The sequence below is a fragment of the Prionailurus viverrinus genome, chromosome A1 (assembly GCF_022837055.1).
Source record: "Prionailurus viverrinus isolate Anna chromosome A1, UM_Priviv_1.0, whole genome shotgun sequence".
In the NCBI taxonomy this organism is placed as follows: Eukaryota; Metazoa; Chordata; class Mammalia; order Carnivora; family Felidae; genus Prionailurus; species Prionailurus viverrinus.
Genome location: NC_062561.1, coordinates 110681235 through 110697359, shown reverse-complemented (window position 1 = coordinate 110697359; position 16125 = coordinate 110681235). Strand labels below are relative to the sequence as shown.

Below are 16125 nucleotides of genomic sequence, written 5' to 3'. Positions count from 1 at the left end.
GTCCCAGGGTGTGAGGAACCCCCCACTGCCTTCCCCTCCCGTGATTCCCTACCAGCCAGCCCTCCAGGGCCAGCTCTTTTTTTTTTTTTATGTCTGTTTATTTATTTTGAGAGAGAGAGTGCACACATGCACCCGCGCAAGTGGGGGAGGAGCAGAGAGAGAGAATCCGAAGCAGCCTCTATGCCCTGCGCAGAGCCTAACACAGGGCTCAATCTCATGACCCTGGGATTGTGACCTAAGCCAAAATCAAGGGTCAGACGCTCAACCGCCTGAGCCACTCAGGCGCCTGTTGGGTGCCAGTTCTTACAGCAGGGACATCATCTGGGTGCCTTTCCCCAGCTGTGCCAGACGAGCTCCCCCTGGGCCCCTCGGACCCGCAGCCCAGCCCTCCTTCACTGCCTCCACACACTCTGGGCACGGGGCAGATCTTGTTGCCTGGGCCCCCAGAAACCTTGGCAACCTTCCCAAAGAGTAGCCCTTGGGACCGCAGGTGGTGAGGCGTGTGGGAGCGGCAGAGCCACAGCCAGCAGCCGGGAAGATCCCTGGGCGGCCCCCGTGCGGGCCGCTGCCCCGGAGGGCTCCTTCACTTCCCTCTCACGTAACTCTTGGCTCCACAGAGCAGAGTGCAGGGCTGAGCGTAGCTGGGTCCCCTCCTGTACACGTGTGCCCGGGCAGGAGTGGTAGGTATGTGGTCACTGAACACAGACGAGAGCCAGCTCCACAAATTGCAGGCTGCCTGGTCCTCCTCTCGTCCCCATCGCAATGTGAGGCTCAAGAGGACCATGGAGTCCCCTGTGCTGGGCCGTGGCACCACTAGCAACCTGTCCCCCCATAGCTCTCCCAGAGAAGGGCAGGGTCACGGACAGGCTGCAGCAGAATTCTGCTGATTCTGTCTCCACAATGTCATCACCGTGCACCATGACGAGACTCCGGGGGGGGCCGGGAAGGGGTAGAGGCAAGACGAGGCCCTCTCTGCATCTCTCTAGCGGTCATAGGATATCGATCTGCCCAACACACACATGTCCTTTCTGTCGGGACATGTGTTCCCACCTCAGCACACCCAGCAACCGGTCCTGCGGTGGCCACAGGGTGCAGGCCTCGCATGTCGGTCAGTCCTGTGACTGCATAGTACTCCACCCACCTGGCCCCGGGGATCACTTTGTGCAAGAACCCAGGAGGCAAGTCTGACGATCACAGTTCTCTCCGATGCCTGTTTCCAGGCCTCTCAGGAAATATTGGGTCCCTTTCTCCGGGATCCCATGCACAGGGACACTGTGAGTGTGGGGCCACCACTGGGCATCTTGCAGCCAAGTGGAGAGTGCCTTGTTGGGAACCCCAGATATCTACTGCCTCCTCCATCTGCCTTAGATTTCCCAGTTATGAGAACCAAGACCACCCTCCTTTCTTTTTCCTGATAAATTTCAGCAGGATGGTGTCTTCCAATCTTCAACAAATACCTAAATGTCCATTTATATTAAACTTCAAGTGGCACCTGGGTGTCTCAGTCAGTTAAGCGTCCGACTTCGGCTCAGGTCATGATCTCACAGTTCATGAATTCAAGCCCCACATCGGGCTCTGTGCTGACAGCTCAGAGCCTGGAGCCTGCTTCGGATTCTGTGTCTCCCTCTCTCTATGCTCCACCCCCGCTCACACCCTTTCTCTCTCTCTCAAAAGTAATAAATAAACACTAAATAAATATATAAATAAAACCTCAAGATCCCAGAAACATCCCATAAGGTCATCTCTAGGGGCTGAGAGGGCAAGGGTCTCAGAATAGACAAATGGGATAGGCACCAGTGGGCACCATGGTAGGTAACGTGGGAAGAGAATGGAGGGGGCGGGTCAGGGACTGTTCTGACTTCTGTGGTGGTGGAGGCTGTGGGCGGCTTTTGAGCAGGGCTATGACCTACCTTGTGCTCATGAGAACAGGGAAGATCTGGAGGGGTGAGCACACAGGAGGCTGTTGGCATCTGGGGTGGAGAGGAAGGCAAGGATTCAGGGGACATCCTGAGGGAAGCCACTTTGGGCTTGGCAACCGTTCGTGTTACTTGTACCCCTGCGGGCACGTAGGCCAAGAGCAGAGGCAGATGGCCCTGGGGGGCAAGGAAGACACAGCCGGACAGCGCCTGGCAGAACAGAAGGGGGACGTCCACTTAGAACAATGTACTCAGCGCCCCAGACCTCAAAGCAAGATGGGTCCACAGAACCCTCCCAGCCCCAGCCCTCATTTTAGTGATGTCTGATCTGAGTCTGACTGACAGGAAGGGACCTGCCCAAGGCTACTTGGCATGTCACCAGCAGAGCCAGGCCTGAAGGCCAGATGTCCAGAGCCACAGTCCAGAATCTGCTCTGCTCACTCGAGCCCCAGCCCGTGATTGATGCCTCATTTTTCCCCCTGGGAAACGACCATGGGAGGTCGCTTAGCAGGGACGTGGGGCCTGCCCGGGGAGGGTGTGTTGAACAGTAAATAATTGGGAGTAAGGGCAGAAGGAGAGCTTTGGTTGCAATAAATCTTTTCAGGATTTTTAAACCAGTCAGGGAATATTGACATGAATTAAATCCAATAAAACATTCATTTAATTAAACTTTAAGTGATCCAAATATTTGCTGTTTGGTTAATATTTGTGTAGCTGACAGGAGCAGAATTATGATGGTTCTGTCAGTACTCACGCATTCTAATTTTGCATGAGCCATTCCTACACAAAGTACACATCTTCACACACACAAGTGATCAGCGAAATCACTCCGGAAGGATGCCGGAACCAATCATACCAGCGGCCGTCCCACTTGGGGTTTTGCTTTTTGTTTGTTTGGTTTTAGCCCTGTGCTAAACTGTTTGACGTCTGACTTTTGGGGGCGCCTGGGTGGCTCAGTCAGTTAAGCGTCCGACTCTTGGTTTCAGCTCAGATCATGATCTCACGGTTTTGTGGGTTCGAGCCCCACGTCGAGCTCTGCCTGTCAGCATGAGGCCCACTTGGGATTCTCTCTCTCCCTGTCTCTCTGTCCCTCCCTTGTGCCGTCTCTGTCTCTCTCAAAACAAATAAATAAACTTAAAAAAAAAATCTATGACTTTGGGGCCACGCGGAGGATCCTACATTGCACATAGGTCTTACATTCCAAATGAGACCCCAGCCAACCAGAATACCTCACCTCCCCATCCCCCCCCAGACTCTCCCTTTCCATCCACCCAGACAGTCCCCCCATCTTTTAAGGCAGCAGTTGTCAGGCCTCAGGGTACCACGGACACCCCAGGGGTGCTTGCTAAAACCAGAATGCCCACCTGCCAACAGAGAGTCTTGTCAGCCTGGGGTGGAGGGGCAGGAATCTGCGTTTCTATCATTTGCACCCCAGATGTGATGCCGATGGTAGGGGAACCACACCTGGAGAAGAGGAGCCCTGAAGCCCAGGGCGGCCCTGCTTCCTCCACGGGATGATGCCTGAGTGCCCAGTTCGTCTTTCCCTTGTAATTTGACTAGCATTCCAACATACAGAGAAGCTGTAGGTTCCTTGGGTAACGTACCCAGCTTGTTCACAAGCCCCACCCACCGCCATTGGGCAGGAAATAGAACTGAATGTTCAATGTGTCGTAAAGCTTAGTCTGAGCGGGCCATTCTAACAGTCCACATTAAGTAATGCTCTAAGAAAAATGCCTCCGGCCTCCAGTCCCCAGCCGGCATCCTTAGCTGCTTCTGAACCCCAAGCTGACTTTCTGACTGTGGACAGAAACATGCCGCTGTCCTAGGCCACCTTCGGTCCCCCATGCAGACTCCCAATTGCCCTGTCTCAGGTTCTCTTGGCTGAGGTCAGCCCAGGTTCTCCTCGTGGTCTGGGGTCTGATGTCCCCCCAGAGCTTGGCCTCCAGCAGCCCCGCTGGCACTACGCACCCTTGGAGGTTCCAGGGACATTTCCTTAGGGCCTCAGTCTGGCAGTCCAGCACAATCTTCAGGCACAGAGGTACACAGCTCCTTATGGCCCAGCCAGCATGCGGCCAGGAACCTTTGGACCTCTCCACACCACTAGAGAGCCAAAGGGGCTTTGGCAGATAAACCGGGCTCTGGCTCTGTGCCATATGTTGTGCTCACCCCGAGGTGGGGGGTAGAAAGGAGGAGGCTTTAGCCCCCTTCCAGAGCCCCCTCACCTACATGCCAACAGGCACACCCTTCTCACCAGCTCCCTATTCTCACAATGCCCTGGGACAAGGAGGGGACGTTCCATACCCCTTCCTGTTTCCACAGAGCCTCGTGGCCAGGGAGCTTCGTGGGTCACACGATGAGGAGAGGTACCTCCTTCTACACTCAAGGCAACTCTGGGTTCTGAGTCCTGAGGGCCAGCACAGCCCAGAAGGAGCCAAACCAGTGTAGCAAGTTTTCCCTCTCTCTCCCTCTGTCCCCTCTGAATCTCCAGAGTCTGGGTCTTGCTATAGAGTACGAGTGCCTTCTCTCTCCTGCCCTGAGCAATGAGCCTCATGACTCCGAGGTGGGAGGGCAGCAAACAGGACGTGATTTAAGAGGGGACTTGAAATGCATCACTTTAATGTTTGTAAAATATTATGCCGGTTGCATCTACATCAATCACTCGGTGCTTATCTTTCCCCGTGCAGCTCCTTCCCTGGGAGTCACATTTTTCCTGTGCATGGGTGTCCCCTCTCCACTGGCCTGTTGACTCCTTTCCTTCCCATTTCCATTTTCTCCATTTTTCATCCATCCATCCATCCAACAAGCACTGATTAAGCACCTAGTGTATATCTTGCTCATCTTCATGGGCTCAGGGCCGGGCCACTGCTTGCTTGTGGCAGGGAAAGGGCTTTGCTACTCACGATCTACCCTGACTGCACTTGCTGTCGGTTCACCTGCTTTGCAGGACATCACACCTGTCCCGGGTTTCACTCCCACCGCCCCACCTTCTCCTCCACACACACATTGGCAAGAGGGCACTAGCACAGACATGCTGCCTGGTCACAGCTCAAAAGGGTCCCACCGAGTCAGCTCCCAGCTCTGTGCCTTGCTCCACACCTGGCAAAGGGCCCCAACATTTTTGCTGGCATCCCAGAATAAACACAGATGGCTCTCCAGAGCCAGCCAGCCTGCCTCCCTCAGCTCATGCCCCCTCTGGCTGATGCCCCAAGTGCCCTGAGTTGTAGATCTGGGGGAGCAGTAGGGAGGAGGCAGTCCCGTCAGTGGGCTGCTGACTCTCCCTCCAAGCCTGATCCCATTTTGGTATGTGAACAGCCTGAGTCTGATGAATTTTCTCATAAATCCTGAAAATTTCTAAAAGCCTGTGATTGCAAGCAAATATTTTAGGCCCTTCCCATTTGCCTAAAGAATGGTCAGTCTTAATGCCAGTTATCAAGTATAAAATGGCACGGATTAATAATTTGTACGGCCTGAAGTGCGCTTCGAAAAATTAAAGACTACAGTGCATGGTTGCTGAACAGAAATCCAAATCCAAGTTCAAAGAATCCTCAGACAGAAACAAACCTTCAAAGGTCAGCCAGTTCGTTCCCCAGACTTCAGACACTGCAACCTTTAAATTGCCCCCAGATGGATGAGAAACCTGTCAGCTCAGCCAGCAGACCTTGACTGCACTAAGCAAGGCCCAGACTTCATGAGGCCCAGGAGCACAGAGCAGGGTGTCCGCGGCACATCTGGCTCTCTGGTCTCTGCGTGACAGCCCACGTTCTCGGCTCAGCTCAGCTCACAAATCCGTTGTCCAAATGGTTTCCCTGCACCAGCTATGGCTCCTGACTTCTTCTGATTCACAGAGCCCTTTGAACATTTCACAGAAGTCACGGCCTCTCTCCCACGAGGAGCGTCCATCTGTACACTTAGCACAATGTAGACAGTTTCCAGGGAGCCACAAAGCCTCCGGGCTGCTGCCCTGCAGGAAATCCCTGTAACCATTTGCCTTGAGTGAGAATTCCGCCCACTGGCTGTGCGTCTGATGACTTTCTCCTTTTCCCCTGCAGAGGTGGTTCAGCTTACCCTCGCCCCTGAGGATAGGGTCAGCGTGGCCACAGTGACCGTGGGGCTGAGCACGGTGCTGACCTGCGCCATCCGCGGAGACCTGCGACCACCTATCGTCTGGAAGCGCAATGGGCTTACCCTCAACTTCATGGCCTTGGAAGACATCAATGTAAGTTGCTAGGCTCCGACCCTGAACGCAGACCTGCCCCAGGGACGTAACCTGCAAACTTCCTGTGGCAGTGGCACGGCCAGAGGGTTTCCTTAACGTCCCACGTTTGATGCCTTTCAAGCCTGTTGTCTGATAGCCAGAGGGACCAAAAAAATCCAAGTCCCACCGTGCAGAGAATAGACTGCATGTTAACTACAAGCCTGCTCGCCAGATCCACAATAGGAAAGGGGCGTACTGACTGGGGAGGCACGGTGGGCAGGGCAGGAGGCCTTGGTGCAGGCAGCAGCAGCGAAATTGGGCGGCGGGCGTGGGATTGGGAGGGGAGAGGTGCAGACTGCCTGAGGGAGCCCACCGCGTGGAAGGACCACGGGCCCACAGAGCAAGCACTTGGCCAGGGTGCGGGGAGGGCAATTGGCTGGAAGAGCCAGGGAACACTGGAGACCCCACAGCTGAGCAGGATGCAGATGGTGGGGGCAAGAGGGAACGGGGATTCCCTCTGGAGGGCAGAGGTGAACCGCCAGGCTGGGTTGGCTGGAGGGCAGGGACCCCATCAGGCCAGAGTGGCCTGTCCTGGGGGCCTCATTGGCTGGATGTGGGTGTGTGGATTTGATGAGGTGAGCAGAAGAGAGAGCAGCTGAGCACACACAGCCTACCGTGACCTGCAGGGATGCTTCTGTACTGTGAGGGCCCATGCACCTGGGCCGGGCTCCTGGTGTCACCCCCAAACCAGCCTCATGACTTTGAGCAACTTCTTACACCAATCCTATCTCTTAGAAAAACAGCCTTAGCAGCACCTCCCTTCCATTGGACGTGAAGAACAAAGGGAGTAATTCAAGTATATTTATGGGCCCAGGTTTGGCCCCAGGAGTGAGGCGGCTTCCCAGAAGTTCATTGAGAAGACAGTGACGTCATCCATGGAGGGCACTGCCAGGACAGCTACAGTAACAGGAATACAAGTTTCAGGCAGAAGAGGGGGCAGTCAGGACAGGCTCAGGACAGGCGAGCTGGCCCAGAATGGGATGCTTGGCCCAGAGAAGGAAGACCTTGTGGTCTTGAGTGGTGAGTTCTGGGTAACTTCGCTGAGGTGGTGAGGGAGGTACTAACACAGCAGGAGCCAGGCTGGGCCGTGTGACCCCATGAGCTCAACAAGCACAAAGGGCCAGGGTGCTCCCCTAAAAGAGACCAGTTTGGACTGCTGAGATGGAACACCATTACGGCCATCCTAGCGGCCCCAAAACGTAGTGAGCCGTCAAGGAAGCAGTGAGGTCCCCATTACCAGAGGCATGCAAACTCAAGCAGGGCCGTGTTCAGCAATGCTGGTAGCCACACAAGGGCAGCTAAACCCCATGACCATGAAGATTCTTTGCAACTCTGAGACTGCTTTGTGGGGAGAGAGCCCAGCCTAGAATTCTGTAGAAACTAGGTTGGGACTCTGCTACTCACTAGGCCCTTTAGCTGCACCCTGAAGATCACGGGGAAGCAGATGGGCCGAGGGCCGGTCACCGTGGAGGTCCTGTCTTGGGCACAGCCTGGCATGGAACACCCTTCTCCCACTCTTGTCGTATGGGGCAGGATTATTTCCTTGCAGCTTCCCCGCGGTGCTACCAACACCACCCTGCTGGGTGCTTGATAGACAGAGGCTGAGTGGGCAGAGTCCTTTGTCGTCCGAGCCTGAGATGCCCAGGCCTTGTCTGAGATCTTAGCAAGGAGAGGTACTGTCTTGTTTACAAAGATTTGGGGGGGGTGTTTTGGGGTTCACAGGTCTGTGTGTGCAAAATCTCTCAAGGTGGGGCATCAGCTTTAAACTGAGTTTGGCCAGTGTTGATTAATTCCAAAGTAGGACGGGCCTGCCCGTGTCTGTCTGAACATCCATGTGCATTACTTGATGATCTATTTAAAGACACCAGAAATAAAGGTGGAGGCAGAACTCCTCTTAATGCACTTGCCATCGGTTAATTAAATTACTTTGAGTGTTTTTCCCCTCCCTCGAACATGCCTCCAGCATCAACTCAATTGCATTTCTACTTTTCACAGTGAGGTTAGCAATTTGGGTTAATTGTGGGTGCAACTGGAGATTAATGGCCTCTTATTACCTCCCTGGAAACACTTGCTGCTTGTGGTCAAGTCAGCAGCCCACAAACAGGCAAGGCCCTGTGCTGCCCAGAAACCCCCACGGGAGGGTCCAGGGCACATCAGCCCCACAAGGATGCCCACCCGATGCATGCAGCCACACCACCACACACACACACACACACACACACACACACACACACACACACACTTCCCTTCACATCAGGAGGGAAGGGAGGCACAGGCCCTGCTAGTGAATAGCACAGGCAGTAAGGTCAAAGGGACCCCAGTTTAAGCCTCAGCTCCACCACATACTAGTTGAGTGACCTTGGAAAGGGCACTTGACTTCTCAAAGCCTCAGTTTCTTCCTCTGTTAAATGGGGATAATTAATAGCTCCTGCCTCATAGGGTTATAGTGAGGATGAAAAGACACATGTGATGTGTTCGTATGCAGCATCCCATGCTAACTATGATCACTGTCCTTACCATTATTACTATTACTGATATTGCTACCATCGTTATTATTATTGCTGCTGCTGCCAAACAACATTCTCAGCACCTTGCAGCCCGAGTCCCTGACGTCAGCCCACGGTAGCCCAATGAGTCTCCCCAGGCAGGGAGATACGACCCTGAGGTGTCCACGTCAGCCTGGGACACAGTGACATTTGCCTCCAGTACATCCGGAGCAGCCCTGGGTGAGCTGTTGAACTTCTCTGAGCCTGTGGAGAAATGAGGATGACAATGTCTGCCTGAGACGGGCATTTTCAGGCTGAACGTATGTGTGAAGTGCCTAGCCCAGTGCCCGGTACACAGCAGGTGTTCATAAGTGGCAGCCCCACCTGGGGACAGTGATGACAGCAGCCCTCCGAGGAAATCAAGCCAGGGATGGATAGAGCCAGGGCATCAGGATTCACGGGGCATTTTTAAAGCAAGAATTGGTCAGGGAAGAACACACTGGGGTAGGCGGGTGGGGCCGGGCGGCCCCGTTGGAACAAAGATTGGGGATTGAGGTATTCTAGAGTTCTCAGCCTGTGGCATGCCCACACCCACCCCCGTCCACTGCAGCCAGAGATGAAACGCCATCGCCGGCTGTAATTAGCGCCTGGCACGGAGCGCCGCACCTGCGAAACCCAAGGCAGGCAGATGAGAGAGCACCGAGGGGTGTGGGCCTCCTTTCTTTGTCATTTGTATGAGACATCTTGATTGGCAACAAAATATTAATCACTTTTTCACTACTCTCTTAATGAGAACCTTTCATGGGCAACAAAATATTAATTTGTCTTGTCTTATCTGTTAAGAATTCTGTTAATGAATTCAGTCACAGAGCTATTACAGAATGCCATCCTAATGACACATGTAATTAAACTTTTCTGACTTGCAAACATCAAGGATGCCTCGAGCATCAGAATAATATTTGATCAGAAAGTAAATGTACCCCTCTAGCCTGGAGCCAAGTGAGAAGGAGCCTCTTGGATTCCCCCGTGAGCACTGTCACTGTCAGGAGCACTCACGAGTCACCCGATGTGTGCATGGCCGTCCAGATGGCGTACGTGGGGAATCATCCCCTGGATTCACTAAGCGCTGGCGATTCGCAAGCCCTGTACCAGGGTGTAGAGCAAGGACACTCTCCGCAGCCTCCAGGGGGATGCTGTATCCACAAGCACAGAATTACAACACAGCATGGCCTGTTCTATATTAGGAGGAGGGAGCCAGTGCTGGGGGCCCGAGGAAGGAGAATTTCTGGCTTCAGGGGACAGGGATAAGCAAGGGAGAGGTCTAGAGTGGCAGGATAGGGCCAGAACCTGACAGGTTTGGAATATTAACATAAAGGATCATGGCCTGTGGGAACAACAGGTTTTTACTCGGGTATTGACATGGTCAGACGTCTGTCCTGCAGCAGACCGGACTACATAGGCAACCAAGGAGGACCCCCAATACATCGGACCCAGAAACAAAAGGAGCCCACTTGCTGGTGTCGGGGAGGAGTCTTCCTCCTCGGTAACCTCCCTAGGGGAGCAGCACCCCTGGCTGTGCAGGGCTCCCAGCTGAGCGCCGTCCCCTCTACTTCTCAAGGCTGCTGGGAAGGTCAGCGTGGACCTGGTGCGCCCCTGGCCCTGCCTGAGCCACCCCTTTGCAGGAGGCCTCAGCTTCACTGCAGCCCAGGGCATGAAGGATCCTGTCTCAGCTGCACCTGGCAAAACAACCTCCCCACCACCCCGCCTCCGAGGAGAGGGCAGCACAGGGACCAAGGGCGCAAAGTCCCCAAAGATGAGCAGCAGCACCAGGAATTCTGCTGCACCTCCAGGCAAGGGGGCCTCTGGCTTATGCCTCCTCCTGCTTGTCAAATGAGAAATCATTAGTTTCTATTGAAGCGCATATTCCCTAGAGCTAACGAAAAACCACCTGAAATTTACTTCCTGGCCAACCGCTGGTTTGTGTAGTAAGGCAGCTGTGAGTCCCGGTGCCTTCAGACCTGGCCCTGTGGTCTCCCACCTGGGTCCCAACCCTCAAGGATCCATGGCCCACTGCCCCACCTCAGCAGTACCAGGGACTTGGGGGTGGGTCCAGGCACAGTAGCTCTGCCTGTCCTGGCTTTGGGCCCCAGCTTGAACTCCGAGCCGCCGTCCAGGAGTGTGCCCGTGCTGCTGTGATAGAGGACAAGCCCTCATCCCGCAGGCTCTTCCAGTGTGAGCCTGTGGTCAGCCCACCCTGGCCTGTGGCTCTGCTCTGCCCAGGTAACACATTGTCACATAGGGGAAGGGCACTCCCTTCGTCCGGCGCCGTACCCTGAGCCCACAGGGGAAGCTTGTCCTCAAGCGGTAAGATGCCTGTCACGGCAGCTATCCAAACAGATGGGACCAAGGAGACGCGTGTGGTCATACAGTCCTGTGATAAGACAGGGATCTGTGGGTCATGGGAATCCCACAGAGAAGCCAGGGGCACCCCTGACCACACCTAGCTCCTGGCTTTTGCACCTGGGCCACAGAGCCTAGGCCATCCCCAGTGAGCCACCCCCCAGCCCCTGTCTCCTCAGGGCTCACTGCCAGGCTCTGGGGGCCCATCTCAGAGGCATATCCATGCACTCGCTCCCCCACCCTGACCTCCATCCTAGGTATTCTGGGGGTGGAGAGGGAAAGGCTGACTCACTTTCTGCAAGAACTGAATGTGCAAAGCCATTCCGGGCCTCGGCCTTCTGCCCAGACTGTACAGCAAACCGCTCAGCATGAAGTGAAGTGAATGTCCCCAAAGCTAGTCTGCATGTCCTGCCTCAACAATATCACCTGTCCTCCCCTCATAACTGTCTTCCTCCCTGTCCCCCCAGTATCCCTTATGATACTGAGGGACAGGAGACCTGCCGGTGAGGGGAGCAGAAGCAGGAAGATGACATCGGCAAAGTCACACTGCTGAATCCTTCCTAGGGTCAGTGCTGGAGTCCTGACCCATTTCCAGGGAGACCCAGGTTTAATGCCGGCCCTTTCACAAGTATGGTCTCATTGACTCTTTGCCCCAAGTCCATGAAGGAAATGGGGTGAAGCAACTCAACAGGGCTCTGCACTTGCAGGGCTGGTAGTCAGCCTTGCTCTGGGGACACAAACCCAGCACCCAGCCTTGCCAAGGCCTCCCTCTGGGGCTGGCTGGCCTTGCCTCCTGTCCAGCAGTACCCACTGTGGTGCCCGGGGCCCCAGCGGCATGTGTCCATCCTAGATGTGAGCCCACATGGACGACACTGCAGGGTTTCATTAGCCCACTGGGCTCTGCCCCCGCAAGAGCAGGGGCTGGAAGGCTCTGAGTGCGGCACTCGGAACTACTTGGCCAGGAGACTCTCAGGAGGAGCAAACATGTTTCTCTTGTATTCAGCTTTTTAAAAAGCAGTGGGGGGGGGGGGGGGGTTGGGGGCTATAACAGACCCAGTATATCTCAAACGACTTGAAAGAGCCACTCTTTTCTTTCACTGAATCTTGCTATTTGGGGCTTTCAAATGTCGGTAGGCGGAGTACAGTGATAAAAGCAAAAAAACAAAACCCATTAGAAGAAAGTATTTGTGGCAGTGTTTGAAGGATGTGTTAAAAGGTTCGCTTTTTTTCCCATGCCTAAATGGTGTAAAACCAGGAACAAATAACTCTAATGAAGCATATGCTCTCAGCCAGATCTGCTTTGGAAGTAAGTTATTAAAAAGACCAAAAGAGAATGATTTAGGAGCTCATGACTCATTTAATTTTTATTGTCTTTATATGAACCAGTCATGAATCCATTGTAAAAAGATGAGAGGCGTTTGATTAGCATGGAGAGCTGTTTGCAACACGAAAGACAGTGGTTATAGGTTCTGCATTAAAATAATCTCATTAAACGCTTGGGTACATTTTGTTTTAAAATCTTGGAAAACAGTATACTTGAAGCCCTCGAAGGATTTGGCCAATTCTTCCTGGCTTGTATCAGAAACCCCAGTTGCAAATGATCATCTGGCTCTTTTGAGCTTTGGGTGAGCTCAAGCCACTGGGAGTATTGGCTAGGGCTCCTGAAGAGATGGGTCCCGACCCAGGATACACCAGCTTGTACAACTTGCTGGGGCCTCTGCCCCACCAATTCCCTCTACTGGGCCTTTGACGTCTCAGTGGCCTCTTCAGGGTCACCTCTCTTCCTTCACAGTACTGACTTCAGAGCCTCACTTGTGTTCAGTGACCACTCGCGGCTCCATGTCAAAGGTACGGGTCCCTCAGGGAGGTTCTGATCTAGCTTCTGGACCCTGGGTGCAGAGCCCCGAGCACCTACCCTATGTGGGCTCTCCTCCCCAGCCCTACTCAGGGGAGCTCACGCTCAGACTGTTTGCAGGCCTTGTTAAGGGCAAGCAGTACTGCAGTAAGCAGCTTTTACACACCTCTTTGCACATGGTGTAAGTAGGTCTGTAAGATAAGTTCTCAGAAGTGGAATGACTACCCCCTTGCACTGCTGGTGGGAATGCAAAGTGGTGCGGCCGCTCTGAAAAACAGTGTGGAGGCTCCTCAAAAAATTAAAAATAGACCTACCCTATGACCCAGCAATAGCACTGCTAGGAATTTACCCAAGGGATACAGAAGTGCTGATTTATAGGGGCACATGCACCCCAATGTTTAACAGCAGCATTATCAGCATTATAACAACAGCCAAATTATGGAGAGATCCTAAATGTCCATCAACCGATGAACTGATAAAGAAGATGTGGTTTATATATACAATGGAATACTACTTGGCAATGACAAAGAATGAAATCCGGCCATTTGCAGCAACGTGGATAGAACTGGAGGTATTATGCTAAGTGAAATAAGTCAGGCAGAGAAAGACAGATACCATGTTTTCACTTATATGTGGATCTTGAGAAACTTAACAGAAGACCATGAGCAAGAGTAAGGTGAGGGAAAAAGTTACAGAGAGGGAAGGAGGCAAACCATAAGAGACTCTTAAATACTGAGAACAAACTGAGGGTTGATGGGGGGTGAGGGAGAGGGGAAAGTGGGTGATGGGCATTGAGGGCACCTGTTGGCATGAGCACTGGGTGTTGTAGGGAAACCAATGTGACAATAAATTTTATAAAATAATAATAATAATAATAATAATAATAAAATATAAAGAAATAAAAGTAAAGGAAGTGGAATGACTATATCTGAGGGTGAGCACGTTTTCAGTTTGATGGATTTCACCAAATCTTCCTCCAAAAAAGCTGTACCAGTTTACACTCTGCTCCAGGCATACCTTGGAGGCAGATACGGCGAGTTTGGCTCCAACTACTGCAATGACATGAATATCCAATGAAGCAGATACTACAGTAAAATGAGTCAAATGAATTTTTTGGTCTCGGTACATATAAAAGTTATGTTTACGCTATACTACAGTCTATTAAGTAAGCAATAACATGTGTCTAAAAAAAGAATATACTTAATTTAAAAATACTTTATTGCTGAAAGAATGCAGACCATCATCTGAGCTTTCAGTGACTGGCAATCCCTGATCACGGATCACCATAACATATATAATATTGAAAAAGTTTGAAAGACTGGAAGAATTACATGTGACACAGAGATACTAAATGAGTGAGTACTATTGAAAAAAAGGGCCCTAACTGACTTGTTCTACACAGAGTTGCCACAAACCTTCAATTGGTAAAGAAATACAACATCTGTGAAGGGCAATAAAACGAGATATGCCTGTATACGGTTTTAAAACAGTGTATCCGGAGAAAATTCCTGATTGCAGGCCTTCCTGGTCCCTGAAATGAACCATGGAAGGAAATTTAATCAAATACTCCCTGGAGTGTTTCAAGGACAGCAAGAATGCCGATCGGCTGTCTGGGCTCTGAGTGTGGTTCGGGTCAGAGGAGCTGATAAGGCCTTCTCAGACCGGGGATTCATGACGGAGCATCTCCCTTGAAGGGTTGTAGGTTTCCCAGGTGCAGTTTCGAGGCAGTGTGGAACTTCAGTACTTCGTGGCTGCAGTACGGTATATCACCAGAGTCCCCTCCTGCCCCAGCCGGGCACACCAGGCTGATCAGGTGAGGACCCAAAGCCTGCAACCCACCAGAAGGTCCCGTAAGCTGCCACTTATCCACATGATACCCTGGAGTCCTGGAGTCAACAAGTGTCTGCCGTCTGGGCTCTGGGGATGGACACACTGGATACTTAGAGCACAGGCTCTGACACGAGCTTCCTGTTCCAAGTGCCTAGACACCCATGTGCGCTTGGACATTCAGGTTTGCCCCCAGGCCAAATGCTCGACATGCACACAACTGGGTCAGGATCCCCCTGATTGAATTTTGGAACCGACTGCAAAGTGAGAGGTAGCAATCCACACAAGCCCTCCCTCACTGTGACCTCAATTACAAGTTTGGGGAGTACACAAAACGACCTTCAGGCTGAATAATTTGCCAGAAGTTCTCACAGAACTCGCTGAGAGCTATTATACTCGCAGTTATGGTTTATTACAGTGGAAGAGCATAGATTAAAATCAGCCACGGGGATACCTGGCATGTTCAGCAAGGTGTCTCCATTCTGGATGGTCCAAACCCCAACTGTTCTAAACAGTGTGCCATTTCTGGGATCTCCACTCCTCACAGACTCCCAGGATATGAGATCTGCAAGGCTTGGCAGAGTCTCACCCTGAGCATCTATAAGTTAGTGTCCAGCCAGTGATTCAAGGGCCCCCCTAAGAAATTCCCTTCAAAGCCCCATCCTCTCTGCTACCCCAGCTCACAAATTCTAGGTATCTCAAGAGACCTGTGTTCTGACCTCTTTTTCCATTGCTGCCGTTCTGTGAGTGCTGGTTGTCTGTGCTACGGTTTGGAAAATGCCCTCAAACAGAGAGCTGGAGACAGTGTGGACATCATCTCATGTTTTCCTTTCTTAAAGATCAGAGACCGCGTGTTAAAATGTTGCTTCATGTATTTAATCTATTTGTGGAGTTATGTTGGGTGTAAGTCTGATATCTGTTTCTCAGAATTTGAACTCCTTTATCCTCTGTTCATCGTTTCTTGTGTGGAAGCATTCGTCTGTACCATAGACTGAATGTTTATATCCCAGCAAAATTCATGTGTTCACACCTACTCCCCACTGTAATGGTATTTGGTGGTGGGACCTGTGGGAGGTGAATAGGTCGTGAAGGTAGACCCTCATGAATGGGATTAGTGCCCTTATTAAAAGGGAGAGTTCTGACCCCTCCCACCATCTGTGGTTACAGCAAAAAAAGAAAAAAACAACCTTCCAAGAGCCAGGAAACAGGCTCTCAACAAACACCAAATCTGCCAACACCTTGGTCTTGAACTCCTGAATTTCTGGGGTTTATAAGAAAAAAAAAAAATCAGCGAAGAGAAGAAGCCTCCCTCCGCCAACACCGCCCATGAGGCAGAATCCAGGAGGGTCCAAACGCGGTGCTTCCATTGTCCATCGGTGCAGTCAC

At 52.3% G+C, this 16125-nt stretch overlaps 1 protein-coding gene across 6 annotated transcripts in view; it reads left to right on the top strand.

Annotated features, from left to right (window-relative positions):
- FSTL4 (follistatin like 4) overlaps nucleotides 1-16125 on the top strand; it is a 651440-nt gene that overhangs the window by 586169 nt on the left and 49146 nt on the right. For all 6 annotated transcript variants that reach the window (XM_047859957.1, XM_047857699.1, XM_047857180.1 and 3 more), the window contains one exon: nucleotides 5966-6132. In XM_047859957.1, the coding sequence (XP_047715913.1) occupies nucleotides 5966-6132 (167 nt within the window). The remainder of the gene's footprint in view (nucleotides 1-5965; nucleotides 6133-16125) is intronic.